Here is a 16,098-nt window from a genome sequence, read left to right as displayed (position 1 = left end):
TCTCATCCCACATCATTTCTCTTACATTTACTTCACCTCTCTCTTAATTTCATCTCTCTTTCTATTACACTTTCCACCATTTATTACAAACATTTTTAACATCTGTACATTACCTTTAACTACCTCTTGCATGCCTCTTTCTAAATCAACATTCTCTTTCAATTCTCTCTCTGCCTCTCAACTCACTGCCTCATCTCTCTCTTCCCCACCTCACAGACAATATCTAGCCTCTCAATTTACCACAACAATTGGACTACCAGGTCTCGCTTATTATTAATGTCACCTTTCTCATTATTTTATTAGTTTATCTCTACAATACTCTCTCTACCTCTTACACTCCATCTATCACGACCATTGCTTTCATCTCTCTTTCTATCTCATTCACTATTACCGTTAAATCTCTGCTTACGTCTCACTCGTTTAATACATTGGTCTTACCTCTATCTCTCTCTCCCAAGTTCTACATTCTGTACTTCTCCCTCGTCCATCCTCTGTATTACACTCATCTCTCTACGTCATCTTCACCTCTTTTCTCTCTACTTCTCATAACTTTCGAATTTTAATCCCACCGGCTCTACCTGCCTCTCTGCCTCGCTACTTTGGTTAAAAACACCTGTCATTCTGTGCTTCACCTTTCTATTTGTGCTATCTCATTATAACTCACCTCTCTTACTAACTTATTTCTATATAGTCCTTGCCCCTCGGCTTGGCACCTTTCTTACTAGCCTACATTTAAAAATGCATGCCAGCCCTCTAAAAAAAAGAATTGGCATAGCCAATAGGTCTCACATTTGAGACCTTATACGCTTTTAGCCATGCAACAGTAACGTTATTGCACCAAGGATATTCTGATGCATAACTAAATACTTATAAGGTCCCAAAAGCGAGACCTATTGGCTATGCCAATGCTTGTTTTATGTCTGTGATTGACTTAGTCTTGTACTAATTGTACTTGTCATTGTAAAACGCTCTAAAGCACTCTAGCACACAGGCCTTAATAGGACTTTATAAAACGTCAAAACAAAAAATAAATATGCTTGAGGTGTTTCGAATGTACCTCAAGTTCATTATGCTACAGATTAGGGGAAGAGAAATGGTAATGCAGAACAAAATACACATTTAATTTGATCTGGACATGAAATGTTGAAAGTGAACTTCTTCTTTTACATTCAGTGTGATATGGTCCTAAACATATATAGGCCCTGATTCCAAGTTTGCTGGAATCCAGGTGCTTCATATGACACCAGATAAGTAAGAATATACTGGGGTACGCTATAGGTACAATAAATGCTACCTATTTTGAGTTTCTTGGGGCCGATTCACAGAATTAATCTGAGATAATCTCCTAAATGTACTACTTTTGGTATTCACAGAATGCATTTAGTAGTAGTACAGTTAGGATTCCTAACTTTACTACTACTAAACAGACAAAATCCTAACTTTACGACTTTCGGTATTCACAAAAGGCATTTAGAAGTAGTAAAGTTAGGATTCTGTGAATTGGCCCATAGTGAATAACATGCAGGGCCGGCTTTAGTGCTGGTGGCGCCCTGTGTGACAATGTTTGTTGGCGCCCCCCCAATGACCACCTCCACCACGGATTCTCTCACTAGCACCCTTTAACAGTGACCAAGTTTCCATAACCACACTCTCTCAGATGCATTGAATTAGTTATACAGCACCACTCACACCAATCATATGTGTGTAAATCAGTGTATAGGAAATGTTACATAAGCCAAAGGACTAAAAGTGTAGGAGTCACATGTCATCCATACTGGTAGGCAGTATAGTTTTTAGAGTGCTTGGTGTGGAGAAGCACAAACTCCGAGTCGAAAAAGAAACAGCATAGTTGGGAGTTTTCTTTAATAAGAATCGATTTCTAGCCAAATTAACCCTTTTTGCAACATCAATCAATGCTCTAATAATGTATACTTTGCAGTGTGTATGCAGGTCTAGGATGAAAATTAATAGCTCACTATTCTAGATTAGGACTTTAAGTTATAAATTGCAAGTAACAAAAGGATGTCTCTTTTGAAAGCAGTAACCTGCTGATCTGTACATACGCACTCTGGAATCTACTGGGTACACGTTCTTTGCAGCAGGCACATTAACCCTCTGCACGAACTTCACCGAAGTCAAAACCTCAACTATGCTAAATGCTCATCTCTCTCCAGGAAGATAATTAATCACACGATTTATCTTGACACTAATGTGAGGCCTGGTCATTGCCGGGGAAAGAAACGCTGCAGCAGGTGCTTCAAAAGCATAATAAACTTTCAAACACGGCGCCCCCAGGAAGCCAGCACCAGGTGCGGTGGCACCGTTCGCACCGCCCTAAAGCCGGCCCTGATAACATGCATATTTTAGTGCGTACTGAACCAAAATCCACATAGTACAGTAAATACGGCACACTTTTTCCTCTGGTAAATTCCAACAGATTTGACCTGCCTGAAATTTAGCAAAGAGAGAGATATTTAGAGCACCGGGTAATTACTGGACACCCTAAATATGACCGAGCTGGAATTCTAAATGCTTTGCAAAAAGGGGTTTTACACAGGAATTGGAAAACCCTGACCTCCTGGTAATCTGTAGAGCAGAAACAGTGGTTCTGTTGGGAATATGTTTAGTTTAAACAGCACTACATGCATTCGATAACTGTTCCAATATTCCTTAGGTACAGTTATATAGACACACACATATACACCAATTTAAGAGACACAAAATGATTTTATTATCACTGTATTCAAATCCAAATAGATATTACTACTGTACAGGACTGACCAACAATAACTGAAATATAACATAAGACACTTAGTGACAAATAGTGCACGGTGACATAACATTCAAACATAAATTGACATCAAGAACATATATACACAATGACAAAAATTATACTTTAAACACAAAAGGTCCAAAATCAATAGCATATAACACCACAACATATATCCTTCAATATTCAAATGGTGGAATTGCATGGACTAATTAAACAGGTAACGTCGACGTTTCGACCCTAAGAAGACGTGCAGCTTTATACGCATCTAAAACGGGTCTTCATCAGGACAAAAAGGAACACGTATGGCTGCCTGGGGATTAGGAAAAGAGCAAATTATCCTAGGATCGCATATGGAGATATCAGCCGACCTCTCACTCAGTCAGGTCAATATGTTCTTGAAATGTGTTTATTCCCGGCAATAAAGGCGGTGCCGTCGTAACGATCACCGAAATTTGGAGCACACTCAATTCACTTCTGATTTCTACAAAAGCTAGGCAAACAATCTCCTGGTAATCTGGGCATTAGAGTGAATGTTCTTTGTCAGTCCAGGTGGAAGTGAGTTAATCCACTTCCGCCAACCGAGTCAATGTTGAATGGCAAAATTCCCTGATACACTGATTGATGCCAACTTATGTTGGTAATAAAAGTTATATCTCACGCTGCAAAGTTCCTGATTCTTGGTTCTGTACTTTCTTTTTATTTATAGTATATTGAAACTGTTTTTGTTTTCAATTCCTGGCTGTTAACACTTTTCCAGAATTAATAATTAAGTGTGTTCTATTATCAGACTCCTTCGGTGGAAATGTCAAGGAGTCCCTTCAGAAAGTGATAATGTGGCCGTATCACGGTCCTCAAGGTCTCGCAGTGCTATCATTAACACAAGTCATCACATTACATGGTATAGTATGAAAAAAAGCAAGCGCCTGCTCATCGGATAGTGTTGGTGATGTGTGGGCAGGCCCAGGCGAGATCCCTATGCATTCTATAACACCGTCTTCTTGGGGCTACCGAGGTGTGCCCGCTTGGCTTCCATCATTCTTTTATGGACTCCTATCAACAGCAATCAGTGAACTTTGCAGCCTGGTTATCAGTGGAACAAGTAATTACGTCTTATGTTCATGCGTACAATGGCATTCCAATGTTTCATTTCCTACTTCGAGATCAGAAGCGAGGCTGCAGGGGTCAAAAATCACCCCACCGCCTGCCAAGCCCTCACTTCTCACGAGGCGGCGAGTCTGCTGCAGCTGTCGGCACAGGGAGTGAAGGCAAGACCCAAAAAGATTAAATGAGGGCGCCCGCATGCTTGGTCCTACTTTGCATATGTTTATACTCCGCTTCTACAACTGGTAAGTACCAAAGAGTAACCGTTAGAACAATGTATGCCGGGACTTCCGGTTAGCGACCTCCCAGCGCGCCTGGGATTGTGGCACGAGCCAGGAAGAATTACCCAGGCGTAACTCGGACTTCTGTCTACAAAAGAGTGGGACTGACACGAGTGTATAGATTTACAAAGATATACAGGCGTATATTTCTTGAATATGAGGGTGTAAACTGTTCATGTGTGCAACACTCGACACATAGTTTACTCAAGTTTGCACAAGAATGTATTTCAAGGTAAGTGTGAAATGTGTTGTCGGAGAAATCGGAGGCAGATATGATAAAATATGTTTAAACTATTTGTAAAGGCATTTGCCACATTTTTCGTCGCTATTTACTAGTGAAAGATTCGGGTATAAAACCCTGATTTGAATAGGCATTTGTTGGCTTACATCTTACTTATGCACAGAAATAGGATCTCCTTAAAACTAATTTGCCACCAATAATTCATCTAATTATTTATTTTCTCCTTGCATTAACGAAAAGTTGTTGTATTGTGCACATATTTCCTTGTCGCGTGCGAATGATTTGGCCAGCCACCCTGAAAGCTAACACTTCATCTTCCACTTCGATGGCAAATTCATGCAGGAGAGGCTGTGGCCTAACGGCCAGAGCGGCGGGCCTTGATGTTGGGGGAAGCGGGTTCGAGTCCCGGCAGCGTGCGCACCTTTCTGTGATTCCGGGCTCTTAATGTCCCCGTGTCTAAGATGAATGTGTCCGTGACCGAACCGGTGCCCATGTAAAGCGCTCTGATAAATTCCGTTAGAGTTCGCGCTATATAAAACTCCAAAATAAAAAAAAAATGTGTGAGAAGGAGATGTGTCTACCCGATGAGCCATTTGAAAATGGTTCAAATATGACGTTTTACACTTATTTAAGCGTTATTTGCATATTCTTTGTAAACATTGATCAATGAGAACTCATGAAAATTTGTAATGTTTTTAGTTCTGCCACACGTGCGGCAATGTTAAACCACCACTACAACTGAAAATATACTTTGTGCAACTATCAAAAGAATAATATTAGAGTATTGACTTGTTTTGGAGAATAGTATGTGCTGCCCCACTATGTTTAATAGTGTAAAATTGCAAAGCGTGACATAATGATTTCTTTAGTGTGTGTAGCAGCCGACATTTACCACTTCTTTGAAATAGTATACATTAATTGTAAAAATCAACCTCATTTAATTCAGAAATTCTGAAATAAAAAAAATAAAAAAAAGTCCCACTTGGACCAGTGCCCCTGTTTTTCTGTAAAATCTGTGAGGTTCTAAAAGCACATATAAGAATGTCAACCCAGGGCGTGCATTGGTTACCTGCAACTCTCCGACTCTGAGAGGCTTTTGGTCAAAGTAAAACTAACGGAAAGCTAGCTGTGCTCAGTCGGACACGTCTATCCCCATCCCTGCGGCTCCGTCTGAGGTGCACTATCCTGGCCGAAGAGCTTCCTTCCCCAGGGTCATGAGAGGAGCACGACTGGATAAATAGAAAATAAAGAAGAAAAAACTCTTGGTGAACAACTTTAGGTAGTATTTATATAGACTCACATTGCCCCCTAAAATGTCCATTTTCAGTTTGCTGTGCACCATCCCTTGAGTTGTCCCGGCTCCATACTCACCCTTGTAAAAATGATCACCCAGAAATTGTCAACAGTTTACAACAAGCGAGGAGCATGTGTGTGTAGGGGTGCAGGGGTCAACCCAAATAACATAACATTAGTAGTAAAGGCATGGGTACTGAAGGCAGTGTGGCGATGGTATGGCTTTCGGCGACATGGCACGCTGTCAGCATTCCTCTCTTATGCCATACCTTTATCTAGTGCTCCTTTTTCAAACACAAGATTGCATCTCAGCATTTAACAGGTACCACAGGTCATACTTGGAGGAGGAATTTAGCTCAGCAGCAGACAAAGTCAGCCCTTGATGGGGAACATCCGGAACAACAAGGCCAGAGCCAGGAGTTCCGGAAGCCCGCAAGCCAAACGACTTTGCCTTAACCACACATGTGCGTGGTTAAGGCAAAGTCTGTCTAATGTTCAGGATGGGCAGGGAGAGAGGAGTGTCAGAAAGAGAACGGGACAGGAAAGAGGGGTTTGTGGTAGTTTTAAGGGGGTGGGGGGTGTTCGAGGTAGTTTTTAGGGGTGAGGGTGATCGGGCTAGTTTTTAGGGGGTGGAGTGTTCGGGGTAGTTTTCAGGGGGTGGGGTAGGTTTCAGGGGATGGGGGTTGGGGTCATTTCTTGGCGGTGGGGGGTTCGGGTAGCTTTTAGGAGGTAGGAAGGGATCAGGGTAGTTTGAGGGGGTGGGGGTTTGGGGTATTTTTGGGGGGATGGGGGAGTTCAGGGTAGGTTTTAGGGGGGATTAGGAGTAATTTTTATAGAGTTTGGGTCGTTCGGGGTAATTTTTCGAAGCATGGGGGGTGTATTTAGGGCTCAAGGGAAGAGGAAAGGGGTGGTAAGCTCAGCCACGAATAGCTGTTTACCATGCATGACTTTACCAGAACAATTTGTGCTAAAGGAATGAGTGGTTAAGCAATTCGTGGTTAAGGCGCGGTCATTGTAGAGACTGCTTTGTAAAGGTAGTCGTTGTCGAGGAACTCATTGTTCCGACATACAACCACACGTGACCAATTTTGCTGGTAATCAGAGATTTGCGGAATAGTTTGTGTTTGCGAGGAACACAGATGAGAAATCGTGTCAAAACTGTAGTGTTGCAATATGAGACCACTATCTCAACGTTCCCTCTTTTTCTTAAAATTGTGTGTTGAATCAGGCGTTAGCACAGAAACAGGCTAATTCGTTCCTGGTGAAGTGAGTCAACTTCGCCAGCTTTCTGTGGCTTCCATTTGGGAGGCACAGTGCTTCTGTCTTCGTTCAGTTAACTTCAATGTTTTTAATGGGCTAACTCGCCAATGTCAAGGTACTGCTTCGTTTCATGCCAACCTATGCATAAATGGTAAAATGCTGTGACAGCGACACTGTAACACACCAAACTGGTTTCTATTAGACATGGTGAAATTGGCATGGAGAGCACGGGACTCACGTCTGAGCATACCCGTCCCACTCGGGGTGACAAATGCAAAAAGAACTATTGATGGACAGAATGCAGAACAATGTCATACATTCACCCCAGTACAGAGATCTGGGCCTAAATCCATCGTTTTTTTGCTCACTGTTAGACGGCGACCTCAGAGGAGCCCGGAAAGGGGTCCTGACTTCCCTGAGTCCCACCCGTGTAGTATTGTAGCCGGGCACTGGCGGGAGATTCCCCAGGGGGAGGAATCTCGCAACTAGGATCGTACTTCTGGCACCACACGACACAGAGAGACCACACTGGGTATTCTCAGAACAAGCTTTATCAAATAGGTATCACTGCAAATATGTACAAGGTGAGTACGGGCTCAAGAGTCTCGGAAAGGTAGGGGGTAGCGGGACTGTCTCTGGTAACGGTTCAAAGCAGGGACGTATCCGGCGCACAGCTCACAATCCTCGAGCTGGGGGATACGTGGTCGGAGTTGGGGTCCGGCGGGACCGTGAGAGTCTGGGGGAGCCGCGAGTCACTCAGTAGGGCTCAGGTACCAGTTCGGAGGTCTTACGTTCTTCAGGGAGCCGCGAGTCACTCAGCAGGGCTCAGGTACAAGTTCGGAGGTCTTACGATCTTCAGGGAGCCGCGAGTCACTCAGCAGGGCTCAGGTACAAGTTCGGAGGTCTTACGATCTTCAGGGAGCCGCGAGTCACTCAGCAGGGCTCAGGTACAAGTTCGGAGGTCTTACGATCTTCAGGGAGCCGCGAGTCACTCAGCAGGGCTCAGGTGAGTTCCAGTTCCAGGAGCCGCGACCACATCAGCAGGCTCTCGTTGTTCCAGCGTCGAATCTGCCGGACAGTCTCAGAGCACCCCTTGTTATAGGTCGACCCTGCTTTGATGTCCGGAGTCTGCGCAGGCAGGGGTCTTGTCACCTGGAGGCCGCTTGTCGGGGTTTCCTGCTATTGTCTCTTGATCCTTTCAGGGCCGGGTCGGGAGGAGTCTCAGACACCCAGCAGGCACGGAGCCAGCCCGCAGGGAGGCCGGAGGGCCGATCGAAACCCATCGTCCCAGGGGAGTTCAGAGGTGCGATAGAAACTGCTCCTCCCTCTCTCATCCCCTGGAAGCGTGATGTCCTCCCGCCGGAGTGGCGCCTCTAGGCCCGGGTCGCGCTGGGGCCGGGCGGCCATCTTGTTGCAGGGAGTGGGCACGTGGGCCCGGGGTGGCCGAAAGGAGAGAGGCCATGGACGGGGAGGTCCGGAGTTGGCGCAGGTGTCCTGGTGGGAAAGGTCGGCTGGGCCGCGTGCTAGGGCTGCAGGCACCAGGTTTCGGTGGTGCGGGGGCACGGAGGGCCATCCTACGAGGCCGGGTCCAACACTCACCATGCCATTTCAGTTTGGACCCAGTCATATGCAAACCAGTCTTGACCCTGTGCCCAATGGGAACAGTCCAGCCCGAACTGCCAGGCCAGGTCCTCCCTGGACTGGAAACAAGCATCTTAGGACCGATTTCGGGGTTTCACCCCTCTTCAGCCAGGATAGCTTGATTCCAGTGGCATGGAGAGCACGGGACTCACGTCTGAGCATACCCGTCCCACTCGGGGTGACAAATGCAAAAAGAACTATTGATGGACAGAATGCAGAACAGTGTCATACATTCACCCCAGTACAGAGATCTGGGCCTAAATCCATCGTTTTTTTGCTCACCGTGCCATTCCGGTTTGGACCCAGCCATATGCAAATCAGTCTTGACCCTGTGCCCAATGGGAACAGTGCAGCCCGAACTGCCAGGCCAGGTCCTCCCTGGACTGGAAACAAGCATCCTAGGACCGGTTTCGGGGTTTCACCCCTCTTTAGCCAGGAGAGCTTGATTCCAGTGGCATGGAGAGCACGGGACTCACGTCTGAGCATACCCGTCCCACTCGGGGTGACAAATGCAAAAAGAACTATTGATGAACAGAATGCAGAACAATGTCATACATTCACCCCAGTACAGAGATCTGGGCCTAAATCCATAGTTTTTTTGCTCACCATGCCATTCCAGTTTGGACCCAGTCATATGCAAATCAGTCTTGACCCTGTGCCTAATGGGAACAGTCCAGCCCGAACTGCCAGGCCAGGTCCTCCCTGGACTGGAAACAAGCATCCTAGGACCGGTTTCGGGGTTTCACCCCTCTTTAGCCAGGAGAGCTTGATTCCAGTGGCATGGAGAGCACGGGACTCACGTCTGAGCATACCCGTCCCACTCAGGGTGACAAATGCAAAAAGAACTATTGATGGACAGAATGCAGAATAATGTCATACATTCACCCCAGTACGGAGATCTGGGCCTAAATCCATAGTTTTTTTGCTCACCATGCCATTCCAGTTTGGACCCAGTCATATGCAAATCAGTCTTGACCCTGTGCCCAATGGGAACAGTCCAGCCCGAACTGCCAGGCCAGGTCCTCCCTGGACTGCAAACAAGCATCCTCGGACCGGTTTCAGGGTTTCACCCCTCTTTCTATATAACCTGTAGAATTGGACGTGGATGCTGTTCACTGCTACATTCACATGGGCTTTGAATGAGATTTTAGGTATTAATACTAATCCTAAATTCTTCAGATTTATACTGTGTATTGGTGCTAGTTGTATTATTTTTTGCTAGGTGAAAAATGTACTATTTTTAGATATGCTGGCCGTCTTAAGCACCCCTCCTTTCATTCAGACAAAGCAATGTTCCCTGAGCCTATGCAAGATGGCATTCATGTGTCCTGAAATAGTGGTATAGTTTACACATGCTTTCAGGTGAATACACGTTTGGGTATAATCTGCATAGGCACGAAAATAAGGTTATTTATTCAATTACTTGTTTTAAGGGGAAAACCTATATTTCGAAAATCAACATGGAGTCATCCTATTTTGTTGGTTGTAGTCTTGGAGGAACAAACTAATGATCATTTGTGAAACCTCAAGACTTATATTCTCAAAGTTGTTCTAAAAGCTTCTGTGGTGGTCAACGGTGTCATATGCCACAGAGAAATTGGACAATATCAGAGTTGTGCCAGTCGAAGGAATCATTTGTTTGGATTGTTTTTGCTTTCTTGGGGTGGCCTGGACTCTTCTTAAAAAGTTTTTAAGTGTTATAACATGATCCTGTAACAGTTTGGTTGCTTCTTTTACTACCATGTTGATAATGCACATAATTTCTGCTATATGTTGATTGCTGGGTTTCTGAAGTTTGCTCTGGATTTTAGGAGGAAGTATGTTATAGGTACCTGTGTTATTAGGGTGGCGGTTGATTTCAGTTGCAGGGATTCATTTAATGTTTCTTCCATGTGTGGTACTAGTGTTTGCATAAATGTTTGATGATTTCATGGTTCATTTTGATGATTCATGTTTTTCAATGTCTTGTTCAGTTTTTCTTTGGTAAAAATGTGAAAGCTATTATGGGAGGCAAGGATTCAATATTAATGTATTGTACGAAGTGTTGTATGAAGACGCCGGTTTCGTTTTAGGACTGGAAGAAAGTCATCTGTGTGTTGTGGTGTATCTGGTCCCTATTTTGTCTCTTTCACTTTGATTTGAATGTTTGCCTTTTGGATATGTATGACATTCCATTGTTTATAATCTTCTCATCAGGATATTGCTCATAATACATTAATTTCTCCTGTAGGCTAATTTTATGCCATTCATGTCCATATCTCTCTTTTCTGTGTTGTTAGGTGAATATTGAACAATTTGTGCTCTATGGTTTTGTTCTTCTTCTATTAGGTTGTGGAAATGTTTTAGTACTATAGTAAGGACTGTAGTAATCAGTATCTTGTTTGAGTTCCAGCAGTTTTTGGAGTCTCTTACATTTTGGAAAGGATTATTGATGCTCTGGTTGATTATTTTTTGCTTTTGTGTTCAGTGGATATTTTACAGAATTCATTAAGATGAGCAAACAACCTTACCTCCTCAATTTCTATGCGTTCACTCACAGAATAATTATTATCATTGCAATAATAACTTATGTAGTGGGGAATCTACTTATTTATCAACTCGATCAATGTGAGACCTGAAGCATGATCATTTCATTCGAGGATGGGGTTATATTTAGCTTGTGGCAGTGTTTGGCAGCACATTGTAGATTGGTAGGCACAGATGTAATCTTGAGTATACTTTATCGGATCTTATGTCAAATGCGTCATTCGGCTGGGTGCTTGATTTTTTATTGTTCAGTCGCTGTACACCTTTAAGTCACTGGTGTTGTGAGCTTTGGTAAATTATAACATTAATTATATATTTGTGCCTGTGACTATGGTAACCAGATAGCAGGTGAGACTGCTGGCATACACAAGCATTGAAAATTGCTTTGGCACTGTGGCAAGGACAGTTATTAATTAACCATTTATGTCTAAGTAAGTCAGGTATCGTCATTAAATCATATAACTGTTATAAAGGAAAGGATATGAAATGCATTGTTCAGGGAAATTAACATGACTCCCAGCAAATTGTGTGAGATAAAACCACACTGCACAGTTAAAGATTGGCACCAGGTTGGAAATTCAAAAGCCAAGGGGTGAAGACAGAATAGTTAATTTACATTTGACACCAAGGAAAAAGTAGGAAGACTGAATTAGAGGTTGTGAAAGAACTCATTTCTAGTCTTATCTCTCACCACCTTCCTCTGGTAGGAAGCCTGGTAACTCTTTTGGAAGTCCCTCCCAGATATCTGCTTGTGTACCTAGCAAGCTACCTGGGGTCTACAAGGTGTTGGCACAGCTCTGTAAAACAAAGACTAAATATGTGCTCTCTAACAATCAGATTGTGCAGCACCTTCTAATCATTCACTTCACTGCCATTCACCCAACAATACAGTGTCTTGGAAAATGATCCACACAATCCATCTATGTCTGCTCGGCCAGCTTCTGGTTGTCCCTTAACTTCTTCCTATATCTCTCTAGGGTGCACCCATATTTCCTACTCAGGGCCTCCTTCATGAGGGGGTACTTCAGCCTGAACCCTTCCCCTAGGGCTAACAGGGCACGCCCCATCATTGGAAATCTGTCTACAGGTGGTCCCCCCCCAGGTTTACTCAGGGATCCTGTGCATCTGTAAGGAAACCTCTAGGCCTCAAACCAGTTGTCTAAAGGTAAACAACGTTTACCAAGAAACATTTTGCCCACAGGGAATCACAACGCAGTTGTTACAACAACCGTGTTGTGATTCTGCATACCAGTACTCCGCAAGTCGAAACAGGGGGGAGGGGGGGGGGGGGGGGAGGAGGTGTTGGATTCAAAATCCAACACCTTCCCTAGTGTCAGCTCAGACTGGAGTTGGAATAGTAAATTATACTATTCCAACATCCAGCGCCCCCCTCCGCAAGTCGTTGTTACGACTTGCGGAGTAATGGTGTGCGGAATCACAACGTGGTCGTTATAACGACCGTGTTGTGATTCCCTGCGGACAAAAAGACTGCAGGATTTCGAGACATATTCTTGTCTAAACCATCTCCCACAACAAAGTTAGGCACCAGATCATTTTAGATGTGGACTCTTCTCTCTCCAATGGACACTTGGTTTTGCTGCCACCATTGCTGCTGGATTCTGAAGTTTTCCTGGCTTTATCTCCACCTTCTTCAGGCCCATCTCGTGCCAACAGAAGATTCTTTTCAGCCATGTCCCTTTCTGCCTCAACTTTATCCATTCCTAACTCTCTCTCTGCCTCAGCTTTTTCCGTGGCCAATGGGCTCTCTGCCTTAGCCTACCTCTCCTATCCTCTCCTCTCCTTGCAACTTCATGTTTTCCAGCTGGTGTTTGAGCTCCCTCTCTGCCTTTCTGTCCTTCAGCTTCTCTGGGAACAGACCTAGGCAGAAACAGTGCTTGCTGCCCCATCCTGGCCATCCTCAGCGGAGGGTGGGGTGAATTATGTTCCTCCTGCCGCTCAGGACTCCCGTTTGGGTCTTCCTCCTCATCATCATCCAAGTGTACACCCTCCTCATCATCAGCATCCGCTGGGGTGGACTGCCACCTCCGGACTTCCTCATAGGCTTTGAGGGCTATTTGGTAGCCCAACTTGTTGGGTTCTTGCTTGGATTCAGCCCCCTTTACTTGCATAGCCTCGGCGGCTCTGCCGTGGTGAGGGTGTTGATGTTGAGCAGCTCCATCTCCATTGTACAAAAAAGGATGGTAGGGTACTTACATTATGAAAAATGGAAAACTAAGAAGAATTCAAAGAGAGGTTAACACTGGTGTAAAATTATTTATATGGAAGTTTTGTGTTACAAAAATCACTGTGTGGTACTGCACAAACACAAGTACAGGATCCCACCACTGAACACCAATGACAGAAGTTGGGTTATAGGTTGAATGGGTTGTTAAAGCTCCATGCTCTGTCTGTCCGAGGCAATGTTATGCCTTAAGAAAGGAAAACTGATTTTAGGTAAGTAAGCGGAATACCAAAGTTAAACTGTTCTCAGCAAAGTGCGGACAATTGTTCTGAGTTCAACAAAGGATAACAGATGGTTCCAATATTTTAAATTTTAATTAAGAGTTCGATTTACTAGTTATGTGCACCTGGACCTCTTTACAGAGTAATACTTCAAAGTACAAATGTCTAATTGTCATATTTTTATAGAAGTGCATTGTGTCGAGTTCTTTGCATCATCCTCTTTTCCCTATTGCATTCTTTTATGGTCCCTATAGCAGGAAATCTTTATCTGAAAAATTCGGTTTGATGCCAACCACAGATCAAGGTCTATATAAGTCTCTGCTCTTCACTAACAGACGCGTTGTAATTGCAAGAGGTAAATTTGTTTCCTCAAAGGTAATAATTATAGAGAACAATGTCAGACATTTAAGTGAATACAAATATCTTCTTTCACTTAGCATGTTTGTGGAAATACGTATTGACCAATAATTGTATAACACTGTAGGTACTTCATAAGGTTAGCAACCACAATAGGTAGCAGCTTCTTCCTCCACCCACTACACTACCTCCACCTGCTTCACTACCTCCACCTGCTCCACTACCTCCAACCACTTCACTATCTCCACCTGCTCCACTACCTCCACCCACTTCACTACCTCCACCTGCTCCACTACCTCCACCCACTCCACTACCTCTACCGCTCCACTACCTCCATCCGCTCTACTACCTCCACCCCCTCCACTACCTCCACACGCCCCACTACCTCTATCCACTCCAATACCTCTCCACTCCTTTGACAATGGTCCACTGTTAGTGGAGGCGATAGTATGGCTTCCCTGTGGTAGTAAATCTTGGAGAAGCGAGGGTGCGGCCAGCAGTGTAAGTGGGACACTTCTTTCGGTCCTGGACTTTTGAGTGACACACTAATGCATGATGGGTGTTGTAGTCTGATTTTGCTTCCCATTGGCCTAGTTAGACTAACACATCTGAAATCAATGATTTGCAAGTAAAAACTTCAGGACAGTGTTTGTAATAACCTGGAGTCAAGCAGTCACCCTATTGGTGGTGGCCAAAGATTCTCACATCTGTCCAGCCCGGGCTCTGTAATACTGCATCCAATGAGCTGCACAGAGGTGTAGCTTGGTCAGTAAGATTGGCGGGTGTGAGCTTCATGTTTGCTAGCAATCACCTTGGTTAAAATACATAATAGGAAAAGCAGGACGTGGTTGGGAGGGGGGGATAAAGAAGCAGTAGGAAGGAAGAGGAGTGCGGAATGAGAGAGGTACTTAAAACTCAACATTTTGTAAAATAACCATTTTTAAGACCTTTTTTTAACAGGAACTAGTGTGTGTGTGTGTGTGTGTGTATGTTTTTGTCCGCATGTGTCTATAAAAATCCCAAGTGAAATCTGACAAGCACTTCACCATACCCACTTTGGAGCACTTGTACCCAACTATTTACTACAGAATACATTTATTAGGGGGTTGTAATACCCCAACCCCTCTCCCCCCAAAAGTACGCCTTGCCCTTACACAGGGGATGAAAGTTGCAAGGTATAGAGAGAATGGAGAGGGTACCTGACTGTGGGCAGAGATTAGAACAAAATAATCTATCCAGGTCTAATTCTTCTACAGACTGTGCACAGGGGAGAAGACTTACTGCACAGCTACATGTTTCTTTAAGCAATGGAAGTTAAGTAATGAATCTTTTCATGCTGGTAAGCAAAGTGTATAATGGTAAAACATGGAACTTTATATGCCTGTCACAGTGTGGATTACATCCATGACCGTGGCGCCTTTATCAGGCGAGGCAACAGTGGATGTTGTCATGGCAGTAGTGATTTATGCGTTACTGGGAAATGTGCATACTGGCATGGCAATGGTGCTTGGGGCAGTATGTACTAATGGATGCTTTGCACAATAAGGCAACGTGAGAGCTGGCTTAGGAATATACGTACTGGGGAAGTATGGCTACTGGTATAAGAATTAGTGCTTTTCACACCGGGCAATGTGGACTTGTTGGATAAGTGTCTGACCCATGAGCATAAAACTTAGCAGTGGATGTTAATAGGTAGCATGACCTAGCATGGAATCAAGAGCAGTAACTTTGACAAAATGAGCAGTGTCCGGCATGCAGCCTAATAGGGAAATGACCAGAAGTGTACTTGGAGTGACATCAGTGATCACACCTGTTGAGTACAAGTCTGACATAATCAATCAGAGCACATGGAAAGCTGGAACATTGAACATGACATCATTAACAGAATCCTGTCATACCTGAGCACCACCCTACTGTAATTGGCAGCTCCCTGAAGAATATATTGAGAGTACATTTAGATATGATGGTGGCAGGCTACCATCTGTTAACAGCAATTCTAGTGGTTTTAAGTTACTGGTTTCTCCTCTTGTAATTACACAATCTAAACTACAGTTTTTGGTAACTGTGGCACTACAGGCAGGGACAATCTAGATACAAATGTGCTTTGTTATGAATAAACCTGAATTGGTAGGTCGTGTGTCTCTCAGTAACCCTAAGTTGGA

The 16,098-nt window shown here is 44.1% G+C and overlaps 1 protein-coding gene across 1 annotated transcript in view; it reads left to right on the top strand.

Moving 5' to 3' along the window:
- The first annotated feature begins 3,930 nt into the window (after positions 1 to 3,930).
- The window catches only part of LOC146780111 (uncharacterized), a 597,326-nt gene continuing 585,158 nt past the window's right edge, over positions 3,931 to 16,098 (top strand). The window contains exon 1 of the mRNA XM_085638049.1: positions 3,931 to 4,119. Coding sequence (XP_085494175.1) covers positions 4,059 to 4,119 — 61 coding nt within the window. The 5' untranslated portion in view covers positions 3,931 to 4,058. The remainder of the gene's footprint in view (positions 4,120 to 16,098) is intronic.

The sequence above is a fragment of the Triturus cristatus genome, chromosome 12 (genome assembly GCF_964204655.1).
Source record: "Triturus cristatus chromosome 12, aTriCri1.1, whole genome shotgun sequence".
NCBI classification, from domain to species: domain Eukaryota; kingdom Metazoa; phylum Chordata; class Amphibia; order Caudata; family Salamandridae; genus Triturus; species Triturus cristatus.
The sequence above is the reverse complement of the archived record's forward strand: the minus strand, read 5'-3'. Positions and strand labels throughout refer to the sequence as shown.